The 25013-nt window shown below is 40.9% G+C and overlaps 1 protein-coding gene across 3 annotated transcripts in view; it reads left to right on the top strand.

Annotated features, from left to right (window-relative positions):
• Window positions 1–14470, top strand: part of NRG1 (neuregulin 1) — a gene marked incomplete at both ends in the record, with an annotated part of 169258 nt that extends 154788 nt beyond the window's left edge. For all 3 annotated transcript variants that reach the window (XM_079548060.1, XM_079548059.1, XM_079548058.1), the window contains 5 exons: window positions 4458–4560; window positions 7441–7567; window positions 8647–8777; window positions 9278–9481; window positions 13819–14470. In XM_079548060.1, the coding sequence (XP_079404186.1) occupies window positions 4458–4560; window positions 7441–7567; window positions 8647–8777; window positions 9278–9481; window positions 13819–14470 (1217 nt within the window). The remainder of the gene's footprint in view (window positions 1–4457; window positions 4561–7440; window positions 7568–8646; window positions 8778–9277; window positions 9482–13818) is intronic.
• Between the last annotated feature and the right edge of the window lie 10543 nt (window positions 14471–25013).

Here is a 25013-nt window from a genome sequence, read left to right as displayed (position 1 = left end):
AACAGCCCTTATCAAAATGTTAGTGGAGGTCAGTTCACTAAAATTGTAATAGTAATAGGATATTCCAGATCTAAGGAGATCCTGGAATTACTCAAGTAATTTTAGCATAGTGTATGTTCATTTTTCTGCAATGTAATTTTGACTGGTTGTGATATTTACTTTTCCTGAGTTCTACAGTTGCCTGATTTCAGAAACACTGAAAGCATTAAGCAAAGTGACTAACTAGTCTATAAAAAAGGATGTACTGTTATAGGCACTTAAATTTCTGCAAATTTTCAGCTTTGAGCTCTGATTTCCAAGCAAAGTTTTATGTGTAAACACACTATTAGGTATGTAAATAGGATGTATATACACAGGTGTGAATGATATGCATGTATACATACATTTCTAGGTCAGTAAATGAGTACTGAACTGAAAGTTATTTAGGAGATTAAACGAAGGTTTGCAGGAGGTAAACTGATCCTGAAATTGGCAGATATGTTCAGTATTATTTATAACAAAGTCAACAATTGCACCAAACCAAGAACTTTGGCAGTGGGTAGTATTATTGTGATACACCTTAAAGAGAATAAAAACACATCTTCAGGTCCTCTTCATGAAGAGACTGTACTTACGCCACTAACATTTAGTGATCAGGAATGTGAATAATGCATCTCTTTAACTCTTTTAACTCTTGGAATTCAGTCAAGTTTAGCATGGAGTCTCCTAAAACTATTGGGCAAGTGAGAAGAACTAAGCATTGATAGTATTCATACAGTTTTAATTCATATTCTTATTAACAATGTCCACATAAAATGTCATTAGCTTTAGCTGTGAACTATGGAGAAACCATAACAAATCTAAGTTTAAACAATCTCTCACAACCCTGTTTATTATTATTATCACAAGATAATATTAATTCTAAGTCATAAATACTAAACTGTATTGGAAGACACAAGGCTACATTAACATATGAGAAATTACATTAAAATCCTTTTAAAAAAAAAACTAACTTGCAAACCTTGTTTTCAGTACCAGTGGAACCATCTCTTGGAACCAAATTCTTTAAAAATTAAAACAAAAAAGAAAACGAACACTAGAGACCTGGAAAAGAAAAGTTTTAAAATATAGCAAATTTAAGACATTATGAATTATATATAAATTAGGGTGAAGTAAAATTAGTTACATAATGAGTATGTTTGAAGGGCTGCACATAGAGGGATTTAATATCTTCAGGTCTTATAACCATGGAATCGTATAATAATTCAAGAGGCCTACTCAGGCCTCTGGGCTGTGGGTGCCACTGCTACAGACATTCAGGAATGCTTGGGGAAGACCAAGGTCTGCCAGACTTTCTGGAGATCTGCTTCTCCTCCCATTTTGGGAAGTGCATGGCAGCAGAGCAGCTCATGTGTATCCCACTTGGCTAGGTTGTCCTAGCTCTAACAGGTGTGGGATTTGGCCCTTGAAAGCAGGTCCTCAGAAACCCACAAACCCCCAGATGTGGCGGTACGAGAAGCATCACTCACAGCTTTACCCACAGCCTGGTTCCCTCACTGCACCCTCCTTCCATGCAAGCCATGCAAGCCCAGGAGAGTTCACACGTTTAGCAAGCCTCAGCCCACTGACAGCATTAGCAAAGTGATCACCAGCTTGTTTGCAACAGCCTTTGCTTGCAGCAACCCTCCTGAGTCATTGCAGTTTATCCCCAGTATAAACAACCAAGCAGACTTTCCACTGTTTACTTAATCTTCCTCCTCTCCCTTCCCATCAAAGGAAAATGGGTTGAAATGTATTTATTCATCTTGCTTTCACAAGCTAACGGCTGACAGCATGACCAAAAAAAAAAAAAAAAGGAAAAGAAAAGAAAAGAAAAAGTAGCTTCAAAGCATTTCATATTTGCCCCTAAATTGCTTAATGCAATTCTCCTGTTTCCTGTGACATTCTTGTAATACACCATTTCCATGACTAACTAATAAGCGCTTTCAAAAGGGGCATAAATGGGAAGGGGATCAAGTGCCACTAACTAGCCTAGGTGAGGAGTTATGCTGTATGAGAAATCCCTTCAGACTCTGCTTCAGCCTTTTTATTTTTTTTCGTCCCTGAGCATTTCTTCACTCTTTTTTCCAGTATCAAGCATGCTGTGCCAGGCTTGCAGTTGATTTCTCAACCCTTTAACCTTGTCTTTCCCTGTTTTTCCCCTTCCTCTTTTTGTCCTCATTTGACTTGGATATTCAGACTTTTCCTCCCTCCCTTTTTTTTACTTTCTCGGAGTTATTATCTTTTTTCTTTAATACATTTTTGCAGCATCCTAGTTTTACCAAACTTACTTCTTCTCCCCATTCCCTTGTTAATAATCAATGCTATTAATTTTGTCTGACAGTGCTCATGACCTGTTTGCTGGTGTTTTGGTCTACAGTGGGTTTGGCTTGTAGGAAGAACTATTTCTATGGGAAGATGTATTGTATCAGAGAAATGAAGATTTCTTCTAACTTGGTGATTTGTTGCATGGAAGATTTGCCATCTGTCCTGTATCTCAGCAGTGAGTAGCTGCTTTGAGACTGGAAAATCTTGGAAGGCTGACATTCAGCTGATCTTTTGAAAATCTCAGCTCTGGATGTTGGGTAGTATCTGTGCTGGCACCCAGCCATGCATCAACAGTTGGCCACAACATTTATTAAATTAATTAAGTTATTTTAGATAAGTTAATTACAGTGAATGAAACCACATCTCTGAAATAAAAGCTTCAACAATCCCACTGCCTTCTTAGCAGTTAGGATAGATGGCAATCACCTTTGTTATCCAAAACTCCACACAAATTCCAGGATTTTAATCCCTTGCTTCTCCTTCTCAGAGTCATAGCACCCTGACCTCCTTTCTTTCCCAGAAAGGAAAATAGATGTGGTCCTATAAGCTGTCACAAATCCCAGTCCTGAGCTCTTTGCACCTTTGTGCCTACAATTTTTAAACTGAACTAAATAAGGACAGGATACACTCTGGTAGAATGAGTATTCCCTCCACAGTGAGGAGGGTTTTCTCCTAAGCTGACAGGAGAAGTACCTTCTTTTGCTAGTACATTTAGCATTTCTGAGATGAAGTATTATATTCCGTAATATAATTTTATCTCTCAAACTCCTTTAAGCTTTTTTCAGGTCAGCATTTAGGAGATGCTGAGCTTGGACAGAGACTCACAGTATGTGTGAGGGACCAGCATGTAGAGGTACTTCTTTGTAGCACCTGGTGAATTGTCCCACAGATCTTTTATGTTCTTGTTAAGTCCCTCTAGGTAGGAGTAATACTGACTTTTATCCCCATAGTAGTGTGAAACTGTGCAGCTTTTGTTCGTTCATTTATTTGTGATCACCTGTTGGTGTTCTAACTGTGGTCAGTGCTGCAGTCTGACTTAATGCCAGACCAAATTTTCCGGGGCAGGTTTTTGGGACTGTCAAAAATAAGATTTGAGAAAAACCCAAGCGAGATACACAATTTTCTGCTAAAAACGGGAATGCAAATTTGCATTCATAAAAGCTGTCTCTTGTGTCAACACAGAATGCGTGTCTCCATTTCAGAACTTCTTATGTAATATTTCCCCTGTACAATACGCACTGATGCTCTCTGCCAAGAGTGATCAAGGCTGGAATGCAAGAGTAGATCCAATCCAAACATTACTGGTGCTACTAACATCTTTATGATAGTAAAATATGTCTCATGAATGAGATCAGCAAGAAGCTCTCATCTCTAAGCAAGTTGCCACTCTAGATAGAGCAGCTCATTAGCTAGCCATGAGGAGATACAAGTTAAAATGCAACATTTCTCTGATACAAGACACATTTTATTCCTGATACTGCTGTTTTTTGAGGGGCATGGGAGAAACTTATGACCAGAGCTCAAAATATATATTCATTTCCAATGGTAATATGATTACAAGCCAAGCTCAAGTCTCAAATGTAGAAAGATATTTTGAAATCTCTCCTGCAAAGACAACTGAGATATCAGGTGGCATGGGGGCAGAGGGATATTGGTTATGAAAGCAGTCCAAAAAAGATAGCAGGAAAATAAATTTATCTAAGAGGTCTATAAAACTGGCCTTCATTTCAGCTGTCTTTGCAGAGCAAAACTTCCTAAGCATTTGCAGATTTATGTTATTACATTAGTGTGTTGCATTCTTAATTCCAGCAAATGCTGAGTGTTTGTCAACTGTGATGTTTTCTCTTACATATTATTCTTGTTGACTTAATCAAAAAGAGATTACTTTTGACTGTAATTTTATGGATGATCAGTCATCCCTCATATTGTGTAAGAGCTTACAGTGTAGTCCTGTTCACCTTGCAGTTTAATGAGTATGCCTGAAGTGTGGTAGATTTTGGTGTGGCTGTGTGAATCTGTGCAGTGGTATGTAGCATGTCAGCTGTTGACAATGTGTTCCTTGCCAAGCCATCCTCCATGTTGTGATCTTCTCTGTTTTTATCCCTTTCTAGAAGCTGAGGAACTGTACCAGAAACGCGTGCTGACCATAACTGGCATTTGCATTGCTCTTCTAGTAGTTGGCATCATGTGTGTGGTGGCCTACTGCAAAACCAAGTAAACTTTTCTTTTTTATATCTATGGTTGTTGATCAGGGCTTCTCTGTTGACTTATCTGTAGCTTCTACTTCTCTAAGCATAAGGTTTTAACAGGGCTTTTCCAGAGTTGAACTGAAGAGACAGCCCACTGATCAGGATCTGTGGTTCAAACAAGGAGGGTTCAGCTCTCCATGTCAATCAGCAATGCAAAAATAAGACAGGTATCTGAAAGATCTCTCATCATTCATATCTGACTCATCAACTTGTAATGCATTTATCACACACTCATGTTTATTCCTGCCTGGATGGGAGCAAACTCCAACAGTGGAATCATGTTGCTAGCCAGTAGTAAATTTTAAAGATCAGCCTAGTTTGTTTATACTCAAGAACAAGATTAACAGTGCTAGGAGTTACTAAACAGCAAAGGCCAAAGAACCGAGTGTGAAAGTGTTCCCAATGAAAAAGTAGATGCTTTAATGCATTCCTTGAGTCTCTGTGAATTACTGGGGGTGATTCCTGAACATGCACAAGAAATTGTGGACCATAAATTATACTAAAAATCAGCAGGATTTGTGCTGCCAAAACTTCTGGTTGTCCTTATAAATCTTCACACCAAAACACAGAAAACCCTTATCATTTGTATAAGCATGTAGATTTACTGTTACAAGGCCTGACTAGTAACTGGGTTGTTGTTTTCCTTGCAAGGTCTACCAATAATGAATGTGTTAAAAGCCTGGGGTGGGGGAGATCATTTACCCCTTCAATGAGTGCAGCTACACACATGCAGCATCTACCCACAACCTTTTCACCAGTGGTCAGCTGGGAACTGAGAACCACTGAACATAAATAAAGAATCAGATCAATTACTCATTTTAGAAATGGCAACAGCCACACCAGGGTAGCTAAACAAAATATTTTGCAGTCCAAAGTTCATTGAAATCAGCTAAGGCATCTCCATGACTTCAAATAAACATTTAATCGGGTACAGTTTTCTATACAAAATACTCCCATAGTGGATGCTGTGTCACAGTCAGTCCTAGATATCGGCAATCACTGCTAGCCAAAATTGAAGTGTTTTCAAAGACAACTAGTTAGAATGAAAGTGAGTTGCCATTCATGGTCCTCCAAGTGTATTGCTGATACCAGACCGCTATCAGTTAGATATAACTGATATAGATATGGCCCACAGGCCATTTCTTCCTGGTAGACAAAAACCTAGTGGAAATTCTGGGATGGTGTCAGGAAAACATATCAAATAAAATTAAATGGCTTCAATTTTGTAGGTCTCCTTGCAAGAGATACAATTGGTCAAACGCTAAGGCAACATATTCTGGCACTGAGTCTCAATTCAGAAAAGCTTTGTTTGCAAGTCATTTGCATTAGGAAAGGCTCTTCAGAATTAGTGAAGCACATATTAGCATTCTCGTTTTTCTTTCCCCTCAGTTTCCTGGAGGAATATGTTTTTTTAGCTAGTATTCTTTTACTAGAGGACAAATGGCACACATGGAAGTCCACAAAATGAAAATACAATGATCACTGAAGTTGGGAAGTAATGTGGATACATTACAGGGGTAGATTCCAAAGCAGTAAGTGCCAGGATATCAACCCCATAGACACTGAAATGAAGATCTCTCAAAAACTCACTTTATCTACCAACTCAGGGGACTTAGGGAATTGAGAGTATTTCAGCTCTTACCATAGCCAAGGTCATATGCGCTCTGCAGTGTACTGCAGTTTGCATCCTCCCTTCACTTTCCTGGATTCTGTGGCAGGATGGTGGAAGTTCTCCAGCAAAACTGGGGATAAATTAAGCTTGAAATTGAATAACACTCTCCCTGATCATTTATTTTGGTGTTTAGTGCATTCTGTGTAGCCTTCATAGCACCAGGTTTTAGTATGCTGCAAGTTTTGTTGCTGTCAGCTCACAGCAGTGTCCTGAAAAGTTCTTTTGAGGAGCGCTCAAAAGATCAGCAACTAAGGAAGGAGCAGCTGAAAATAAAGCACAATAGGAGTCTGAATCAGCCAAAGGCCATGATCTAAGCAGAAAATACTGATGGTTCTCTTGAATGAATTAACAACCCTCACATCTGCCTGGTAATCACTAAGTTCTACAGTTAATCTGATGTTGCTGCAATGAAACTTTCCAGAAGCTGCCAGGATGGCTGCAGTTTCAAGTGTACCTCATACACCTACTCACTTGGTACTATTTCTGAGGCTTTCTCTGCACTCTTGACTTCTTTAACATGTCTGTATGCAAGGGGTAAGTCTGGGGTAGGGATATGAATCCCACAAAAAAATATGTAGCTGCAGTATTACAAATTAGCCCCGATCGTAGCAATGCTTTTAAACTTTGCCACTGTTAGACATGTCAGCCTGCCTATGAAACAAAGGCAAAGCCAAAAAGAAAGCAGAAAGCAGGCTGCTGGTATGCCTTGCCACTACTGCTGACAGCCACAGGCAGGCCCCTAATGTGGAGGCTATCCTGTGCAGGGTGGCAGCTCCCTGTGTAGCAGGGACCAGTCAGAAGTCTGATCGTGGCAAGTGGCAAGGTGATGTGGTTAAAATCCTTCCTCCTTCTCTTTGGAGTGCAGCAAAGAGCTTCTTCTGAGACAGGGCATGGCTCGGAAATGGCCTCTTTCTCCCTTACACATTTTCCTCTCCCCCTGTGGCCTGCTGACTGCTGGACAGGTGCTCACACATCTCTCCCTGCTGCAGGTCCCCACAGCTCCAGGTGCTGTTAGTGCTGTGATCTTAGAAGTAACTCTGAAATTTTGAAGCAGTGGGGAAAGTTCTGGCAAGAAAGAGTATTTATATTACTGTTATCATCATCGTCGTCGTGCTGAAAGATGCAGCTGCTTTGCTTTTGTGTATTAAAACCATTTCCATGTTTTGTGTACAGGAAGCAGAGGAAAAAGTTGCATGACCGCCTTCGACAGAGCCTTCGTTCAGAGAGGAACAATGTGATGAACATGGCAAATGGGCCTCACCACCCCAACCCACCACCAGACAATGTCCAGCTGGTGAATGTAGGTTTTACTGCCCACATTTCAGCCTTGTTTGCCAGTGCCATAGCAACTGCCATCTACAATGTGAACACACTTCAGGCTCCTCAACACTGTGCATTTCCAAGGAGCAGTGCTACTTGTGATGCCCACTCCAGTTCTCCACTCCAGTGTAACAGCAATGAAAGGCATTTTACACAGAGTGGAAAGAGTTTGGCAACTTCTGCAGCAGCTTAAGAGGAAAAATTGGTGATGAGTTAGGAAAAAAAGCAGCCTCTTGTATAACAGTCTGAGTGAGATTCTCATCTGGACAATACACTGGCTGGGGATATGTGGCTTGGGTCAGTAATCCACGAATATCCCCTTGCCTTTTGTCAGAGCACAATGTGGAGTGAGCCAGTCAGCATCTAAACCTTTATCCAAGCTCCTGGTTCTGTTAAGGCTGCTAGCCTTGGCTGGGGCCAAGACACATTTTTAGAAGAGCACAGCTTGTAATACTTCCCCTCAAAAAAACTAAATCCATGCTCAGATTTTTAAGAGAGAGGAAACAAGGAGTTTACTTTGAGGAAAATGGAGATTCCTACAGTAACAGCCTCTCTAGTGAGATTAGTAGGGCTCTAGGCATTTATTTCAGGAGACTGAGCCTCCAGCTCCATCTCACAAGCCTTTGGGTCGTTCTGTCAGTCATTCCTTGTGCTGCAACCATTGGCTCTGAAAATAGCTATTTCTTGCCCAGACATCTATAGTTCAATGAACAATTGCCGCTGTTAATTAACTACTGCTGTCTTGTCAATCGGACATCTGGTACCAGGTGTGGATTACCTTTCTAGGTCTCTGTCCTTGAGGATTTCTCATTTCTTTCCTGCATATGTATGTTGCTTATGGCCTGATTATGATGTAGCCTTTTTCTAATTTTCTTGTTTCTTTCCTTCTATTTTGATTTTAGATGTGATATGTGTACATGAAAGTGCTTGAGTGTGTTAGTGCACTTTCTGCCTGTATTTGGGTGAGGAAGTTTGTGCTCTTGTGTACATAACTATGTCTGAAGATGTGCTGTAAATTCCATTTTCTAAACTTGACATTTGTATGTTGTTTTCTTACAGCAATACGTTTCAAAAAACATAATCTCCAGTGAACGTGTCATTGAGCGAGAAACAGAGACCTCGTTTTCCACAAGCCACTACACCTCAACAACACATCATTCCACGACAGTCACCCAGACCTCTAGCCACAGGTACTAGATTGGAAAGTGAAACAGGACCTGTACTATCATTCTGTTGTTGCAGCGAAACAGAAAAGATGTTTAAAAAAAAAAGAAAAAGAAAGAAAAAAAAAAAAAAAAAGAAAAGGAAAAAAACTAAGATCCACTTACAGTATTTTCATTTTATGACTATGTCATCTCACCTAGATAAATATCTTCCCAGGAATTCACAAAATGTTTTGTTAACTGAATGCCATTCCAATATTTTTAGGGCTAATTTCAGTATATGCTGATGTCAGTGACAGCTCTTTTGTTTTAAAGAACGGTCTCCACTACTGGAGACAGGAATGCCCTTCTTCTTTCCTTTACCCACGCATGAAAAATGATGTCAGTGTACATGGATTCCTATAATTAAAAAAAAATTACCAGTCCTAAGGCTGTGCTGCACATCCAGAGCTGCATCAGAATCCTTGCTTTCCACTGATTAAACTTCTCCTCATCTCACACTGCTCCCTTTTCATCCTTTCCTCCAGTTGGAGTAATGGCCATACTGAAAGCATTCTCTCTGAAAGCCACTCCGTGCTCGTCAGCTCCTCAGTAGAGAATAGCAGGCACACCAGCCCAACAGGCCCGCGAGGCCGCCTCAATGGCATTGGTGGGCCACGGGAAGGCAACAGCTTCCTCCGGCATGCAAGAGAGACCCCTGACTCCTACCGAGACTCTCCTCACAGTGAAAGGTACCACTCACCATCTACCTCACTGCTTCCAGCTGGCAGGGTCTCCCTGAGGGTTTCCTAGCTTGGGATCATAGGAGGAAACCCAACAGTGATGTTCATGTAGGGCATACCTTCCCTCTTTCATGAAGATGGAAACCTTGGTAGTAGTCTGAAGTCTTGGAAAAGCAGTTCTTCCCTTCCGACCTCTGTTCCTTATAGTTGCAGTTCACATTTGAGTAAGCACCATCAAAGTCATTTTTCAGAAATTTTCAGTGTGAGGTAAAAATGGATTTCTGACTGATTCTTGATTACTGAGGAATTTTATTGGACACAAAAGATGGGGAGAAATGAAAGTATCGAACCTTAAGAGGGTGACAAGTCTTCTAAGAGTACAGATATTCACCTGCCACCTACTGTCAGGAGGATTCCAGATCTTAAACCCATTATGTCTTTTGAAAATTCCTCTTGACATTTTATTAAATAAAAGCAAAGAACACAAACTGCAAACCATAAGAACTGAGGTCATTATTAGATCAAGAGTAGCCAGAGACATAGCTGGCCAAGTTTTTACAAAAAAGTAATTTTTTTCTCTGGCAGACTGATTTTGTCAATAGCTAAGTTCTGCTTTAAAGTGTACTAATTGTAAGAAAACGTCTCTGGGTTTGAGGCTGAGAAGCAGAAGGACTGAGGAAAAACATGACATTTGAAGAGGGCTTTTCTCCCAGTAATCAAAGACTGAAGAGAAAAAAAAAAAATGGTTACTAGACCAATGCTCTGAACACTGTGAAATCACATGGAGCTTTGATATCGTGGGTTGTCCATCATGTCAAAAATGCAGCCAGGCAATCCACAAGGAGACTAACTTGTGTATGAGACTTATTGTGGTTTCCAGAAAAATGAATGTGCATGTACAGCAAAAGCCATTTCAGTGGTACTGCTGCTACACAAATAACAATTGCTTAGCAGCAGGACAGTGGACCACAAGACAAGGGCTGCGCATAATTTGTAGGCCACAAAGGTCAACAAAATGTTTCTCTTATATAAAATTTACCTGGTATTTGCCATCCCGTTCAGTTTTCAGAATAGGTGGCTCACCCAACATAAACAGCCATGCCCCCAGTCCCTGAGTGCTTACTCAGGATTAACATTTAACTGTGTGAGTAACCCCATTGAAATTAGTGGGATCACTCATGCAGGGTGAAGCTCAATGTGTTCTTTGCAGGATGAGGACCTATGGTATTAAACACTGCACTGTCCCCGACCTAGGAACCAAGCGGGGTGCACCGCCACGTGACCACCGATGGCATGTAATGCAGCTTTGTGTATTTGAACATACATATTTAGAAGCACAGATCATTCAGCATTCCCATGCTGATGGCCCTGGACATGTGAAGTCACACCCTAACACATGCTGAATAGACTGTAGGGGGAGAAGGAGGTGTTTTCAAAGAGAATGAATAAAGTGTTTTGTCAATGATGGCGTTTCTTCAAGATAACACTACAGGTGAAATCGAGCAACGTTTCTGTGATAATTCACCATGCACTGGTGGCTTAGTCTGCACCTGAAATGGTTGTGAATTTGGCATGGCAAAAATAGTTCCCAGGCTTTCAATTAGGCCTCTTCTATTTCTAGCAAGCAGGAAATATGTGGCAGATGATTTCTGAGAGATGGATTGTATGCATGTGTATATAAGGGAGAAAATGAGAGTTATTTGCAACTAAAAATTATTCTGAAACATCAAGGAGCATATGAGCTGACAAATGACTTCCTGAAGCAATCAAATGTTGAATTAGCAAATCAAGCCTGTGCGCATCCGTCCTCCAGGCCCCCGGCTCCCTCACAATCTTGAAATGAAATGAAGCAGACTTTTGAGGGTCTCTTTTGTGTGGCCCTTTTCTACTGTTGTATACCATGCCATGACCATGAACAGAGGCCTCAAGCATGTGTATTTTGTAAAGTCCTTAGCCATCTGACAGGAATGGGGCTTGTAAAATGCCATCTCTGCATGACAAGCTGGACCATATGGTGAAGTTACCAGCATTTAACTGGTTAATTGGCTGAATGTGTATGCATTCTAATCCCTTTTCACTGAGCCAGTATGGTTGGCCAGAAAGCTGGATAAATCCAACACCTTTTAACCTTCCTTTCAGGATGGGCTATAGCTGCCTATATTCAGCACCTGCACCTTAGCTTGAGGACAACAGCTTCTTAGTGCTATACAATTATATTGTGTGGAACTGCGCCAGGAACACTGAATGCGTAACACACCAGCATGAGTAATTTACACTGATGAAAGTGTGCACATACATTGTACTGAAAACTTTTAACTAAATGCATTAACAGTACCAGATCAGCTAAACTCCAGTGTGTCAAAGCTGTACCAGCTGGAAAGGTAGAAAGGCTTCAGTTTTTCAGACAACACCTATTTTAAAAAGCGAAAAAGATAAAAAGCTCACTAATGCAAGGAGAAATAAATAACGATTTCATTCATTCAGTGCACAGACCTATTAATCTCCGTCTGCTCTCATTTGCAACTAGCTTGATTAATTCCCATGTATTCCAGATTTATTTTTTTTTCCCTGTTCCTCAGCTGATGTAAATTATGTACTTCTACTGAAACAGATTTACCCCACTTTATCACATCTGTTCAGTGTCTGTACTGGTTTCTCTTTTCCAATAATTCATTGTTTTAAATAACAGGAACATGTTAAACTGAGTCACAAGTTGGATAAGAAAGTTTGATTCGGATTTATTTTGGTACTTTTGGACTCAGATTAATAAACCACAAATAAACTTCATCAACCGCAGCCATGTAACTTGTCTCAGTTGGCCTACCTAAGAGAAGGAGATAAGTTTGGACAGAGCGGAAACTCAAGCACATGAACACAAGATAAGACCAAAAAGCAAATCCAAACCATGCAAAATGTCATGCTGGACATTGCTCCATCAATCAGGAAGTTTCAGGATGATCGTCATGAATCAGTGTGACTTCATAGCATTACACAGAGCTCCATTGATCCAAATAAGCCCAAAGTCCTCTTACTTTGAGATAAGCAGTGTTGCAGCACCAGAGCTTCACTTTCATATATTCACTTTCTTATATTTGAATCACTTTTGACTACACTCCCTCCTACAAAAACTTAAGAAGGAACAAGTGCAAATTTTGCAGAGCAACCACTATCAGTAAGCCACACTGTCTTCTCTACCAGCATTTGTTCCCAGGCAAGGACAGCTAATGCATCACATTTAGACTTATGAAGCTATGACAAGAGCCTCCTGTCTGAAGCTTGGATACAGTCAAAATAGGCAAAAAGAAAAAAAGAAAGAAAGAAAGAAAAAAGCTAATATGTAATAATGACATTCGTGTGAAACATAATAATAATTTTAATTCTGCAAAACCCAAAATAAAAATTGTAAGGATTATACTGCGCCAAGTCAAAAACTATCATTTACCAAAGGAAAAAAAAAAAAAAAAAAAAAAAGAAAAAAAGGAAAAAAAAGTAAGAAGCATTTAGATATTCTATGTTGTTTAGAAATAGAGGCAGTGTTGTAAGACAGCTGCAATGTGGAGGTGATTTAACAAGTGCTCAGATGGATGCAGTGCCTGTTGCAGCTTGCTGGGGTGAGGAACAGCCACTTGCTTTTGAAATGCTTGAGGCTCTGTGCTCTCTAGTGTCCACCTTTGTAATTAAACATCCTAGTTCTTATGCTGGATTCCTGGGCTTGCCTCAGGCACTGACCAGTCATACTTCTTTGCACACAGACCAGCCTGGCAGGGAGGCTAGCTGCACGGAGCAGCACAAAGCTCTCACTAGAATGTGGCTCCTGATTTTGTCCAGCATTTGCTTTCCTCCTTAGCCTGAGACAGTCTGGTTGCCAGAAGAGGGTGAAGCTGCAAGAGGATTGTCCCTCAAATCCCTTCCCTTCTTTCCTGTTATTCATTTGTGTGTACCCCAGATTCTACCAGAAGTGAGTGCAGCAGAGAGAAAATACTTGCAAATCCATTTTGTTTCTGGCTATTACCATATTTCTGATTCTCATTCCTGGGTTCATTCCAGGAAATTATTCTGGCAAATAATTTACAGTATCTCCTCGGATCTTTGGAGGTGAATAGTTCTAGGGGCTTTGCTCTGTTCCTACTGCTTTGAAGCATTTTTCACCATAGTTCCAGAAATCAGAGGTTTTATAGGCTCATATGATGTAAGATAGCAAACAGAATATGTGAACACTAAGGATGCACATGAGGATGGTGAGGCCCGTCCGTGGTTCTCTGCGCTATTCTCCACAGCCCATATGAGCAGCCATGTTCATGTGTCCCCGCTTGTGTCCGCAACCTTCTCCCATCTTTTTTTGTCAGGTATGTCTCAGCTATGACCACACCAGCTCGCATGTCACCTGTTGATTTCCACACTCCAACTTCTCCCAAGTCCCCTCCATCTGAAATGTCACCGCCAGTTTCCAGCTTGACCATATCCATCCCTTCGGTGGCGGTGAGTCCCTTCATGGATGAGGAGAGACCTCTGCTGTTGGTGACACCACCGCGGCTGCGTGAGAAGTACGACAACCACCTTCAGCAATTCAACTCCTTCCACAACAATCCCACCCATGAGAGCAACAGTCTGCCACCCAGTCCTCTGAGGATAGTGGAGGATGAGGAGTATGAGACCACACAAGAGTATGAACCAGCACAGGAGCCTCCAAAGAAACTCACCAACAGCCGGAGGGTGAAAAGAACAAAGCCCAACGGCCATATTTCCAGCAGGGTAGAAGTGGACTCCGACACAAGCTCTCAGAGCACTAGCTCTGAGAGCGAAACAGAAGATGAAAGAATAGGTGAGGATACACCATTTCTTAGCATACAAAATCCCATGGCAACTAGTCTGGAGCCAGCCGCTGCATATCGGCTGGCTGAGAGCAGGACTAACCCAGCAAATCGCTTCTCCACACCAGAAGAGTTGCAAGCAAGGTTGTCCAGTGTAATAGCTAACCAAGACCCTATTGCTGTATAAGACATAAACAAAACACATAGATTCACATGTAAAACTTTATTTTATATAATGAAGTATTCCACCTTTAAATTAAACAATTTATTTTATTTTAGCAATTCCGCTGATAGAAAACAAGAGAGGAAAAAGAAACTTTTATAAATTAAGTATACGTATGTAAAAATGTGTTATGTGCCATATGTAGCAATTTTTTACAGTATTTCCAAAATGGGGAAAGATATCAATGGTGCCTTTATGTTATGTTATGTTGAGAGCAAGTTTTGTACAGCTACAATGATTGCTGTCCCGTAGTATTTTGCAAAATCTTTTAGGCCTCAGTTGTTCTGGCTTTTTTGTGCACTGCATTATAATAACTGGATGTATGATTTACAAGAATTGCAGAAGTCCCCATTTGCTTGTTGTGGAATCCCCAGGTCAAAAAGCCCTGTTATGGCACTCCCACCCTATCCACTTCACCAGGAAAAAAAAAGAAAAAAGAAAAAAGAAAAAAGAAAAAAAGAAAAAAGAAAAAAAAATTAAAAAAAAAAAAAAAGAAAAAGAAAAAAAAAGCTGAAAAAATGATGAAAAAAAGCCTGTTTTCTTCTATAAGACATTTTATTTGCTTTCCGTATATGAAAAGAGTTTTGTCTGCTCTCTGTCAGCCAAAAGGTTTGCTTCGTTGAGCACTGGGGTAATAGTAGATCCAACAGCATGCTACTATTAATTACAGCAGGATAACAAACAAAACAAAACAAAACAAACAAAAAAAAAACCTGCATTAAGTAATGTTACTTATAGAAAGAAAGAAATACTGTGATTTTAAACCAAATATATTATTAATCAAAGGCCAGCTTGTAATCACTAAGAGCTGCCATTTCATTATTTTCCAGATATTAATTGTTCTAGTTATCCCTTAGAAAATGGGTATAGGTTAGCTGAGGCTTTGAACCCAATACTCTATTTAAAATCTAAAAAAAAAAAAATTAAAAAAAAAATTAAAAAAAAAAAAAGAAAAAAAAAAGATTTATATTAGTTTAAGTTAATGGGGAAATATTATAGCAGATATCTGTAACGAAGCAAGGAAGAGATCTAGCTGGAAAACAAATGCCACTAATAAAAGTGCAATCAGTTTTCACCTCTATTTTTTAATGTTGATTTTTAAATGATTATTTATTCCTTTTTTTCCCCTCAATTTTCTCCCTTTTCTTCTCCTCCTCAAAAAGAACCCTGATAAGCTTCTAGCAATACCTTGTTAGCATTGCTTTTAGAGTAAGGGTTGTTCTTGGACACAGAAATTACTTTCAGGGAGGAATTTATCTGCTGGATGGTTTAAAGTAGTGGGAAGTAGGAAGGACATAGCAAAAGCATGGAGTTCATTTCTAGTTGCTTTTATTGACTCCGTTGTTCAGGGTGGAGGAAACAAGGCTGATGCAAAGTCCATTATGAAGTCAAGCACATCATTTGGGTTACAGCCGTACTACATGTGGCTATTAGATATGAATGTCTATATAGACAGTCATGGCCTTGAAGTCTTTGACTAATAATGAACAAGAGTGCTGTCAGTGCTGGAGCTGTTGCACCCGTTCAGACAAAAGCAAATGGCCTCTTTTGCACTGAATTAGTATCAGTTTAGTCAGGGTCACTCTGCCTCTTCTCTTCTTTTGATTTTTGTTGTGTTCAGTTGGCACAGCATAGACTCAGGATTGATGTGGAAAACAAATGTTTTTCCTAGACTCCGGGGATTCTGAAAATGAGAACATGTGTTCTACAGGTATTCTAAATAGGACTCTAAATAGGAGCCACGTCAGGAGAAAAAGAATTTCAGCCAAACTACACTCATCCTTTGGGCCACGTCCTGGTCCCAGTTAAATGAAGAGAAATGAGTCAAAGAACTTTTTGTGATATGTAAACCCAAGGAACTAAAGTCCTGACTCAGTAAATTGCTCAAGCATATGCTTATGCTAATTCCAGCAAAAGTTATCTTCAGCATGTGCTAGACTCCCATTGATGCATCCGGCGTATGCATAAAGTTGAGCATGTGCCTGAGAGTTTTGCTGAATACAGTGTCCTATTGGTTTGAGACCTGAAAGCAAAGTCTAGGAAATGAAGCTCTTTAATAGGAGGATGAAAATTAGCTAGTTTCTTATGGTAGAGATGAAGTGCATCACACTATTAAGAATGTGGAGGAACCCATACAACCACTTTCAACATAAGAAGAACAATAAACTTAGAAAAGGAAGAAAATTATGAGAAAGTTGGGTGCTAGGATGTTGGTGCAACATCCTAGTTAGTGCAAAAGATCAGAAAGCTAGTACAGCTTTGGGCTACATAGTGGCTGAAATAGCACTGCATATTTGAAAATTCTGTGGCATACAGCAGAGCTTGGCAACTACAGACTGTCTGGACTCAAGTCCCTTTGCCATTTTTTCCCTAGCTGGCATGTACTTGAACACACTTTGCCTTTGCAGACCAGAACAAAAGCTCTGTACAAATTTTATATACCATACACTTACTTCCATCCCCTTAGTCATGCCTATTTATCTGCAATCCCATGCAGCAGTCACTCCATTTCCCCAGTAACTGCAGCTCAGTAGCACGGTGAGCCAGGTGAACTTTATGCAGACCACCAGTTTTCTAAGGATTTGTGCTCTTGAGTTTCCAGAGGCACTTGAAAACCCGTTCTTTCAGTAAGGCTTCTGATACAGCAACAATCCTGCAAGACAGACAAGGCAGAAAAAAGAAAGCAGATTTGTCCCCAAATCACCCATTTTAGTGGCAGAATACAGATTATCATGCAGGGCTTCCGTAATCTGCTCCAGTATAAATTGCCTACAAGGCCAGCTCACACACAGGGGTCTGTGATACCCCAGATAGATTAATCAGGAAGTAAAGGTAGCTTGCTTTGAAGTGAAGTAAATTATTTGACTACCAAATAAGGTCAGTACAAAAGGAAGCAGCAATCATGTGCCTGGGAGCTGGATAAGCATGATTTATTCAGTGTGAATCTAGAGGGAAATGTCAAATCTCTTCTGTTGCAGTGCCTCAATGAAACTAGGCTGGGGACTTCACATGGACCTAGGAACAAGAAAATACAATTGGGGATATGGCTGCCTAAGCCCTTAGGTCTTTGGGGAGAACCCAGCCTTACAGCACAACTCATGCAACAGTGAGTTATGGGAGTTGCCCTAGCTTGGCGCTCACAGAAGTGGGACCAGGACACAGCCTCTCCCCTCTGGACTTGTTTTTAGCATACTGTGAGGATGGTAGGCATTGTCCACATCAGGCAAGTCTGTACCCCAAAGTTAGCAAGTCTGCATGGCCACAGGTTCTGCTGGTGGGCTGCAGCCATCTCCAGCTGGCCTAGGTGCTGTGGACTGCAGTAATGCAGAGCAGAGCCAGTAAGTGCCTATGGGGAAGGCCAGCTCCCCTGGAGGATGTTCACTTCATTACCTGGACCTCTGAGCTAGGCAGTCTCAATATATTTGTGCCAGGTTGTTCAGATTGTCCTCGTTTATTTCCATGTCATTTAATTTGAGCTGTGAGCTTTCCCTGTGTGTTTATTTATATGCAGAAGTTCTCCAGGATAAAAGGTCTCCTTCAAGGGTATAGATCTGAAAGATGTTCACAACCTGGTACAGCCTGCCTGTTCAGCTGGTATAGAACATTGTGGCTCCACCACAATGTGTTATTGTAAAAGAGAAAAACCTACTCCCTTCTCTTGGTCCATGTATTCCCTTCCTCACTTGAGCCACCCCAGTACCCCTAGATTTGAGAGATCAATCACTGCCTTTATCAGGAACCAGGGAAGCTCAGTCCTCCAAAAAAATACTGTATCTCCCTACTTCTTTCACACACACCACAAGCAGTTACCTGAACATCCAGGATAGCAAACTTGTGTTCCTTCCAAGAACACATCTCAACCTGTTGGACACTTCCTGGCTCTGCAGTGTGGCTACATACCATCAGCTGGGACTTACTTCTAGTAAGAAACAAAAAAAAAAGCACCTATGAAATGCTGCAGAGAAGGGCAGACAAAGAACATGGCCAATTATCATCATTTGTAATTCTCTATTCGATTGTAAATACATCTTGTACATATTTGGATGTTTTCATCATTTACTGTCTTTATGGATTATGTGTTAAATAAGACTCTCTTAGTTTATTGTGTAACACTGTAAATAACATAACATCCTTTATTATTTATGCATAGTCATCTAACACGCGGAGAAAGTTATCCTCATATTATTTTAAGATATATGTCAAAAATATGTTGCATTTTTCTTTTTGCTTTGAAAAAAAATTGTAATATATCCTCTTTTTCCCCTCTTTTCCTTTAAAAGAAAAAAGAATGATAATTTATTGTTCAGGAGAGAAAGGGGATGTAACTGAAAGGCAAACTGTTCAAAGAACATGCTATGGAAGCCACAAGCTACTGATAAACTAAAGAATTTATTATCCCAAATACAGCAATAAGTAATTGTTGATTTATTAAGGTTTTGTTTTTCATTTTAAGTAAAAGAGGTGCTGGATTAAATTGCTCATGTGTTGTACTGGCACAGCTGCTCAGCAGACTGTGTCAGGTCACTAGCCACCATCTTTCTGGATTCAAATGTAAAGATCTTGTTTTGCCTGGTTCTGTGTCTGCTCTTGAGGCTTTATGCATTGTGGGCCACTGTTCCCTGTGTTTTCTAGTTTTTCCTGTGGAGGTCTCTGGCAGACATTTCAGTTCCTAGGTAAGACAATCTTAGTTTCTTAAATTAGAGTGTTTAGATTTGCCATGACCATTGTCACCAAGGTGGGGTGGCAGGGGAGGTGGGAGAGTGGGGGCTGCTCTGTGAATGTCACCTCAATGCTCAGCAACAGTCAAAATAAACAAATGCTAGGAATTATCACAGAGCATCACCATTACACAGTATAAATTCATGTTTAAATGTAATCAGTGGTTCTGGTCTTCTTGTCTCAGAATAAAAATAGTATGACTGGGAATGGTTTGGAGGGCAAGAAGAGTGGACAAATACCTGGAGACAGCATGATTCATAGGGCGTTGAGTAAACTTGGACTTATTAGGCTGGAAGAAAGGACAGTTAGAGAAGTGGTATTACAAAAATCTATAAAAAAATATTTATCTTGTAGAGAATAGGAAAAGACTGGTTGTTCAGTATCTTTTCCAATACAACAGAGGTATTTGAGGTATCAAACAAAACCTGGGTACCATATTCAAAAACGGTTTTTCACATGAGGAATGCTAACTTAGAGAACTCCTTGCTGCAAGAGGTAGTGGATCTATAATGTCTCCGTGGTCATAAGAGGGGCCCAGATCTCAGACAGTAATCCAGTGAAGATTACTAAACCCACAGAAAGCACATAAGATTTGGGAAATATCTACACTGAAAATAAGCGGACATTATGAAAAACAGAATCATAGAATGGTTTGAACTTCTAAAATCATCTAGTACCAACCCCCCTGCTATAAGCAGGGACACGTCCCTCTACACCAGGTTGCTCAAAGTCCCATCCAGCCTGGCCTTGAATGCCTCCAGGGAATGGGACATTCACAACCTCTCTGGACAACCAGTTCCAGTGTGTCACCACCCTCAGAGTAAAGAATTTCTTCCTAATATCTAGTTTAAATCTACCCTCCTCCAGTTTAAAACCGATTCCCCTGGAATTGTCCTGTTGCTAATTGCCCTTATAAAAGGTCCCTTCCCAGATTTCCCGAAGGCTCCCTTCAGGTACTGGAAGATCCCTCTGGAAGGCCCCCCCAGAGCCTTCTCTTCTTTAGCCTGAAGAACTCCAGCTATATCAGCCTGTCCTTGTGAGGGAGATGCTCCGATAATCTTTGTGGCTCTCCTCTCAACTCACTTCAACAGCTCTGTGTCTCTCTTGTGTTGGGGGCCTCAGAGCTGGATGCACTACTTCAGGTTGTGTCTCATGAGTGCAGAGTGGAGGGACAGAATCACCTCCCTTGACATGCTGGTCATGCTTCTCTTGATGTAGCCCATATACAGTTGGCCTTCTGGGCTACAAGTGTACATTGCCGTCTCATGTTGAGTCTTTCATCAACCGGCATTCCCAAATCCTTCTCAGGGCTGCTCTCAAGTCATTCTCTGCCCAACCTGTATCTCTGCTTGCGATTGCCCCAACCCAGATGCAGGACCTTGCACTTGGCCTTGTTCAACTTCGTGAGGTTGCCATGGGCCCACCTCTCAAGTCTGTCCAGGTCCCTCTGGATAGCATGCCTTCCCTCTGAGGTTTAACTGCACTACTCAGTGTGATACCATCTGCAAACTTGCTGAAGGAGCATTCGATCCCACTGTCCTTATCCATGTAGCCTACAAAGACATTCAATAACACCAATCCCAGCACTGATCCCTGAGGAATGTCACTCACAACATCACCAGTCTCCAGTTGGACACTGAGCCATTGACCGCAACTCAATGAGTGCAACCACCCAGCTAATCCACCAAGTGATCCATCCATCAAATCCATTTTTCTCCAGTTTGGTGACCAGGATGTCATGCAGGACACCATCAGATAGACCAGGTAGGTTATAATAGGTTGTTCTTACTTTATCCACTGACGCTGTAACTTTATAATAAAAGGCCACCAACTATGCCGGGCACAATTTTCCCTTGGTGAAGCCATGTTGGTTACCATCAGTCACCTCATCTTTCTTTTCCATGTGCCTTAATAGGGCCTTCAGGCAGATCTGCTCCATGATCTCGCCAGACACAGAGGTGAGATTGTGAGGTAGAAGTACTTCCCATGCACTTAACTTTCTGCATCTATCGGCCACCCTTGGAAAGTGAACAGGCCAGACAGCTGAAAAGGTTGTCCTTGTGTGATACTAGTATAATAAAGTTATTTACTACTGACAAGGGTTAACTAAAAGGAAAGGTAAGAGTGGGCAAAAGAGACAGGAAAACACAAAGTCGTCATACATGTGTTTCGTATCCACCTGTTCCCACGTCTAATAGTAATGCATAAGTCAAATTCCTTCCACAAACCCATTGGCACCGAATGAAATGCTAAACAGCGGAGGGAGGTAAGGGCATTACCTTTCACTGCCTTCCCTGCTTTCAACACAGTGAGTCAAGAACAAGTCTAAGATTAATTTTTCTTCTGATAACCTCTCAGTCTTGCCAGTGACTGTAGAGGCATCCAGTAGCTGGGAGTCTGGGTGCTTAAGCTATTTGTATCACCTGAACATTTTAGTTGGCTTTGTCACTTCAAAGCAAGCCCAGGACAGTGTCCCATTACACACTAGTAGTACTGAGGAGAAGAAAGTGCTCCTCTTATCTTCCATTGCAGGCTGCTGAAGTGGGAATGAGTTGCTCTGAGAAGCCAGTCTCCTCCCCACGGACTCTCGCAGGCCTTTCTTGAGTAGAAGAGGAAGTGAGAGGATGTGTGAAGAACTTAAGTTTAACATGGGAACCACTCAGAGTCAAAGGAACTAAGGACTTTATATCATGTTCAATACAGACCATAGTTAGAATGCTTTAGGAACCCCACTCTTTTGTCCCAAATGAATGTTGGGACAAATGAACCCCATTCATTTGTCCCAAATGAATGTTCTTGCAAAAATGTTGTTCTTCACTCCATGCTGTCTTTAACCTATCATCTCTCTCTGTCAACTCCTGCCTCTGAACTTCTCCACAAGTTCTGAATGCAGATGATCTCAGAACAATAGAGCAAGAAATACCCTCTTCTCATTACTGCAGCCTAAAGCAGGGTATGCTGCTGGTGTGCAAATTCTACATATTATGAACCAGGGATTTGGACAACATATTTCCCAAGCTAGTTCTGTCTGTCTCATCTACAGATGGCAGGAATAAAACTATTCTGAATGCCTAGAGACATTTGTTGTTGCTAGTCAATCTGTAGCCAGTGTGTAGCCTAAGCAAGATAATACAGGCTGTTTTCAGGTTACAAGTAGGAAAACTATTCTTTAGTGACGATAGACCTAACAATGCCTCCCTGGAACACTTCACAGGTCATTTTACCATTCTGAAACAAGACGGAGTTTTGGGAATTTCTATTCCAGAGTGTTTCTTTTGCATGATGTTGTCATGCTGTGATAGCATCACTACAGATTAGCCCTTATGAGAAAGGTTCTACTGATTGCAAAATTATTTCTAATGTCTCCAGACTAAGTCTGACAGAGCAAATGCTATGAATCACTGATGGAGTTAAAGGCAAGTTTCACACCTCCCAGCAACAATGTTGTCAGGCCTAAGCACAAGTAGGATTGCTGTGATGTCAGTGACATACAGCAGAATAGATCTCTCTCCACCATGGGGTATCTAGAGTTCTGCATTGCAGGGACTGACTGAGCCCAAGACAAAGATGTCAGTATGAACAGAATTCCCCTTCCAAGCTAAACCTCACTCTTTAAGCCCTTAGTTCCAAGAGGTAACATAGCACCAACTTCTATTGGAAGCTGGACTTTTAACGGCAGCTACTGCTGACGTTTCCATTTTATTTCTTCCCCTTGGGGATAGCAAGAGATTTCTCTGCATTGGATGTGATGCCCTGGCAACTCAGGAGAGATGAACCCTGGAAGCAATACATAAAAATCACTCAAAGTAAGCCAGCTCTTCTGATCACAGCAACAGCAGAGGTCATTGCAGTGTTACATGTTCTTCAGCTGGAAGGGAGTACAGTGATTGTTAACAACTGATTAAATCATTACTCTGCTAATGGCCAATTTGAAACCAATCTTCAGAAACCAAATGTGGTCGGGAAGGCATTTTAAGTTACCCTGCACATTGCTGTGGACCATTGGGTGATGTGTTCTCTGAGTGTACAAACACATACACAGTCTCCCAATTTACTGTAATGATTTCCTGATGTTTGGTGCATGCTCAGTGACAGAAAAGGAAAAATGCTTCAACAAGGCCAATGAACAGCTGCAAAACTCTCTGCAACCAGGAGGAAACACCTTTGGCACTGCAGAGGAGAAAAAAATATGAGGGTGGTAGTTGACCTGTGCAGTTGTGAAGGGATTGAAAGGGAATGCCTGCTTCTTCCCTCATTGGGTAAACTACATCATATTCTGCAGAGAAACTCTCAATGGGACCAGAACTGAGATGGCAGTGGTGTGGTGAAGAAGTGAAGGGACTCAGCTTAATGCCAAGGGTGGCAGAAAGTCTCTCATTTTATTAAAATAACTCAAAGTAAAAAGAATTAATCCAGAACAGAATTACTGAAGACACCCAAGTAATGGGGTCATGGACTTCTCTATAAGCAGCAAAGAGAGAAAATCTCAGAAGGACAATTCTCACTTGAGTTGTGGCTCTCAGGGTGTCCCAGTATTGAGGTCCACATTATACACTAACATCCCCAGAGCTAAGGGTAAGACGACTCAAACCCTCCACAGAAACAGAAAATAAGCTGCAAAATGTGTATGAGCAGAGTAAGATACTTGTGCTTACAGACTCATTCCTGGAAAGAGCGGAAGGAACTTCTAATGATGTGAAACCAGTAACTCAAAACTATAATAAATAAAGGCCATTTCCATGAATATCGCTGTAAAAATTCTGGAGCTCACAATTCAGCATCCAGTTTTAAAAACACTGCCTAGGAAAAGCTCTAGGGAGCAAAAGAATGCCACCTTGGTGTTACACAAAGCATTCTAACCATTAAAAATCTTGTATACTAGCATTTACAAACTCCATTTCACCACAAGAAATGAAAACATGAGACATTTCTCTGAAGGCTAATGGATTGTGAAATAAAGCTCAGAGTAATAAAAATCCAGAACTGGCAAGTCAAGCTGGTTTGTTTCTCTCTTATAATCAGCAGTTTAATTGTCACGGTACCAACTCGTGCACCCTGAGTCTTTTCAATGAAATCAGAAAGGAACTCTTGTACTTTATCCCCTCTTTTCATTCCAGTTGCCAAACTCTTTCAGAGCAGACTTGAATGGCTTGTTACAAAAAGCTTTACCAAGCCCAAGATGAAATTATGATTAACTCAAGTCCAAGTAACAGGGTTGTCCTCAAAGTAATTCTGCCCTCAGATCTTTCATTTGGTTGCCAGATACAATCTGGAACCTGTCTGAATATTTCTGTGCCTTGATCAATTCATTGCAATTGCCATTTTAAGGCAAATATTCAGGTAGCTAATCACAGTATTTTATTAAATTTCACTGTGGCAACGTATTACTGTTTTTGTGGGTTTCAAAAAGCAAGGTTTTCCATCCAGCAGCCCTGTAATTCCATTTAACTGATATGCATTCTGCTGACTCAGTAGGAAAAAGCTCTCGGTACTGTCCCCAGGTGATAACAATAGGTTCTCAGTTACAGGAGAATAGCATTCTTGCTGCTTGCTCCTTCAGTATTTCACCAGGATCAATGTCAGCATATAGTTCCAAGACCTCCCTTGGAGGTATTCCTTGGATGAAGGTCTGGAGGTGCTATAACTGTCTCTTTCCCAATCACCCTTTTATGTATGCATCACATCTTTCAGATATAAGAAAATAAAAAGAGATTTTTTGGGAGGAGAGTGAGGTGAAGAAAGAGCAAAGCAATTGCTGAGGTTCTTCCTTGGAAGTAAAATTTAAAAA

This window comes from Tetrao urogallus (assembly GCF_951394365.1).
Source record: "Tetrao urogallus genome assembly, chromosome: Z".
Classification (NCBI taxonomy): domain Eukaryota; kingdom Metazoa; phylum Chordata; class Aves; order Galliformes; family Phasianidae; genus Tetrao; species Tetrao urogallus.
Note: the sequence above shows the minus strand (reverse complement) of the source record. Positions and strands in the feature narration are given on the sequence as shown.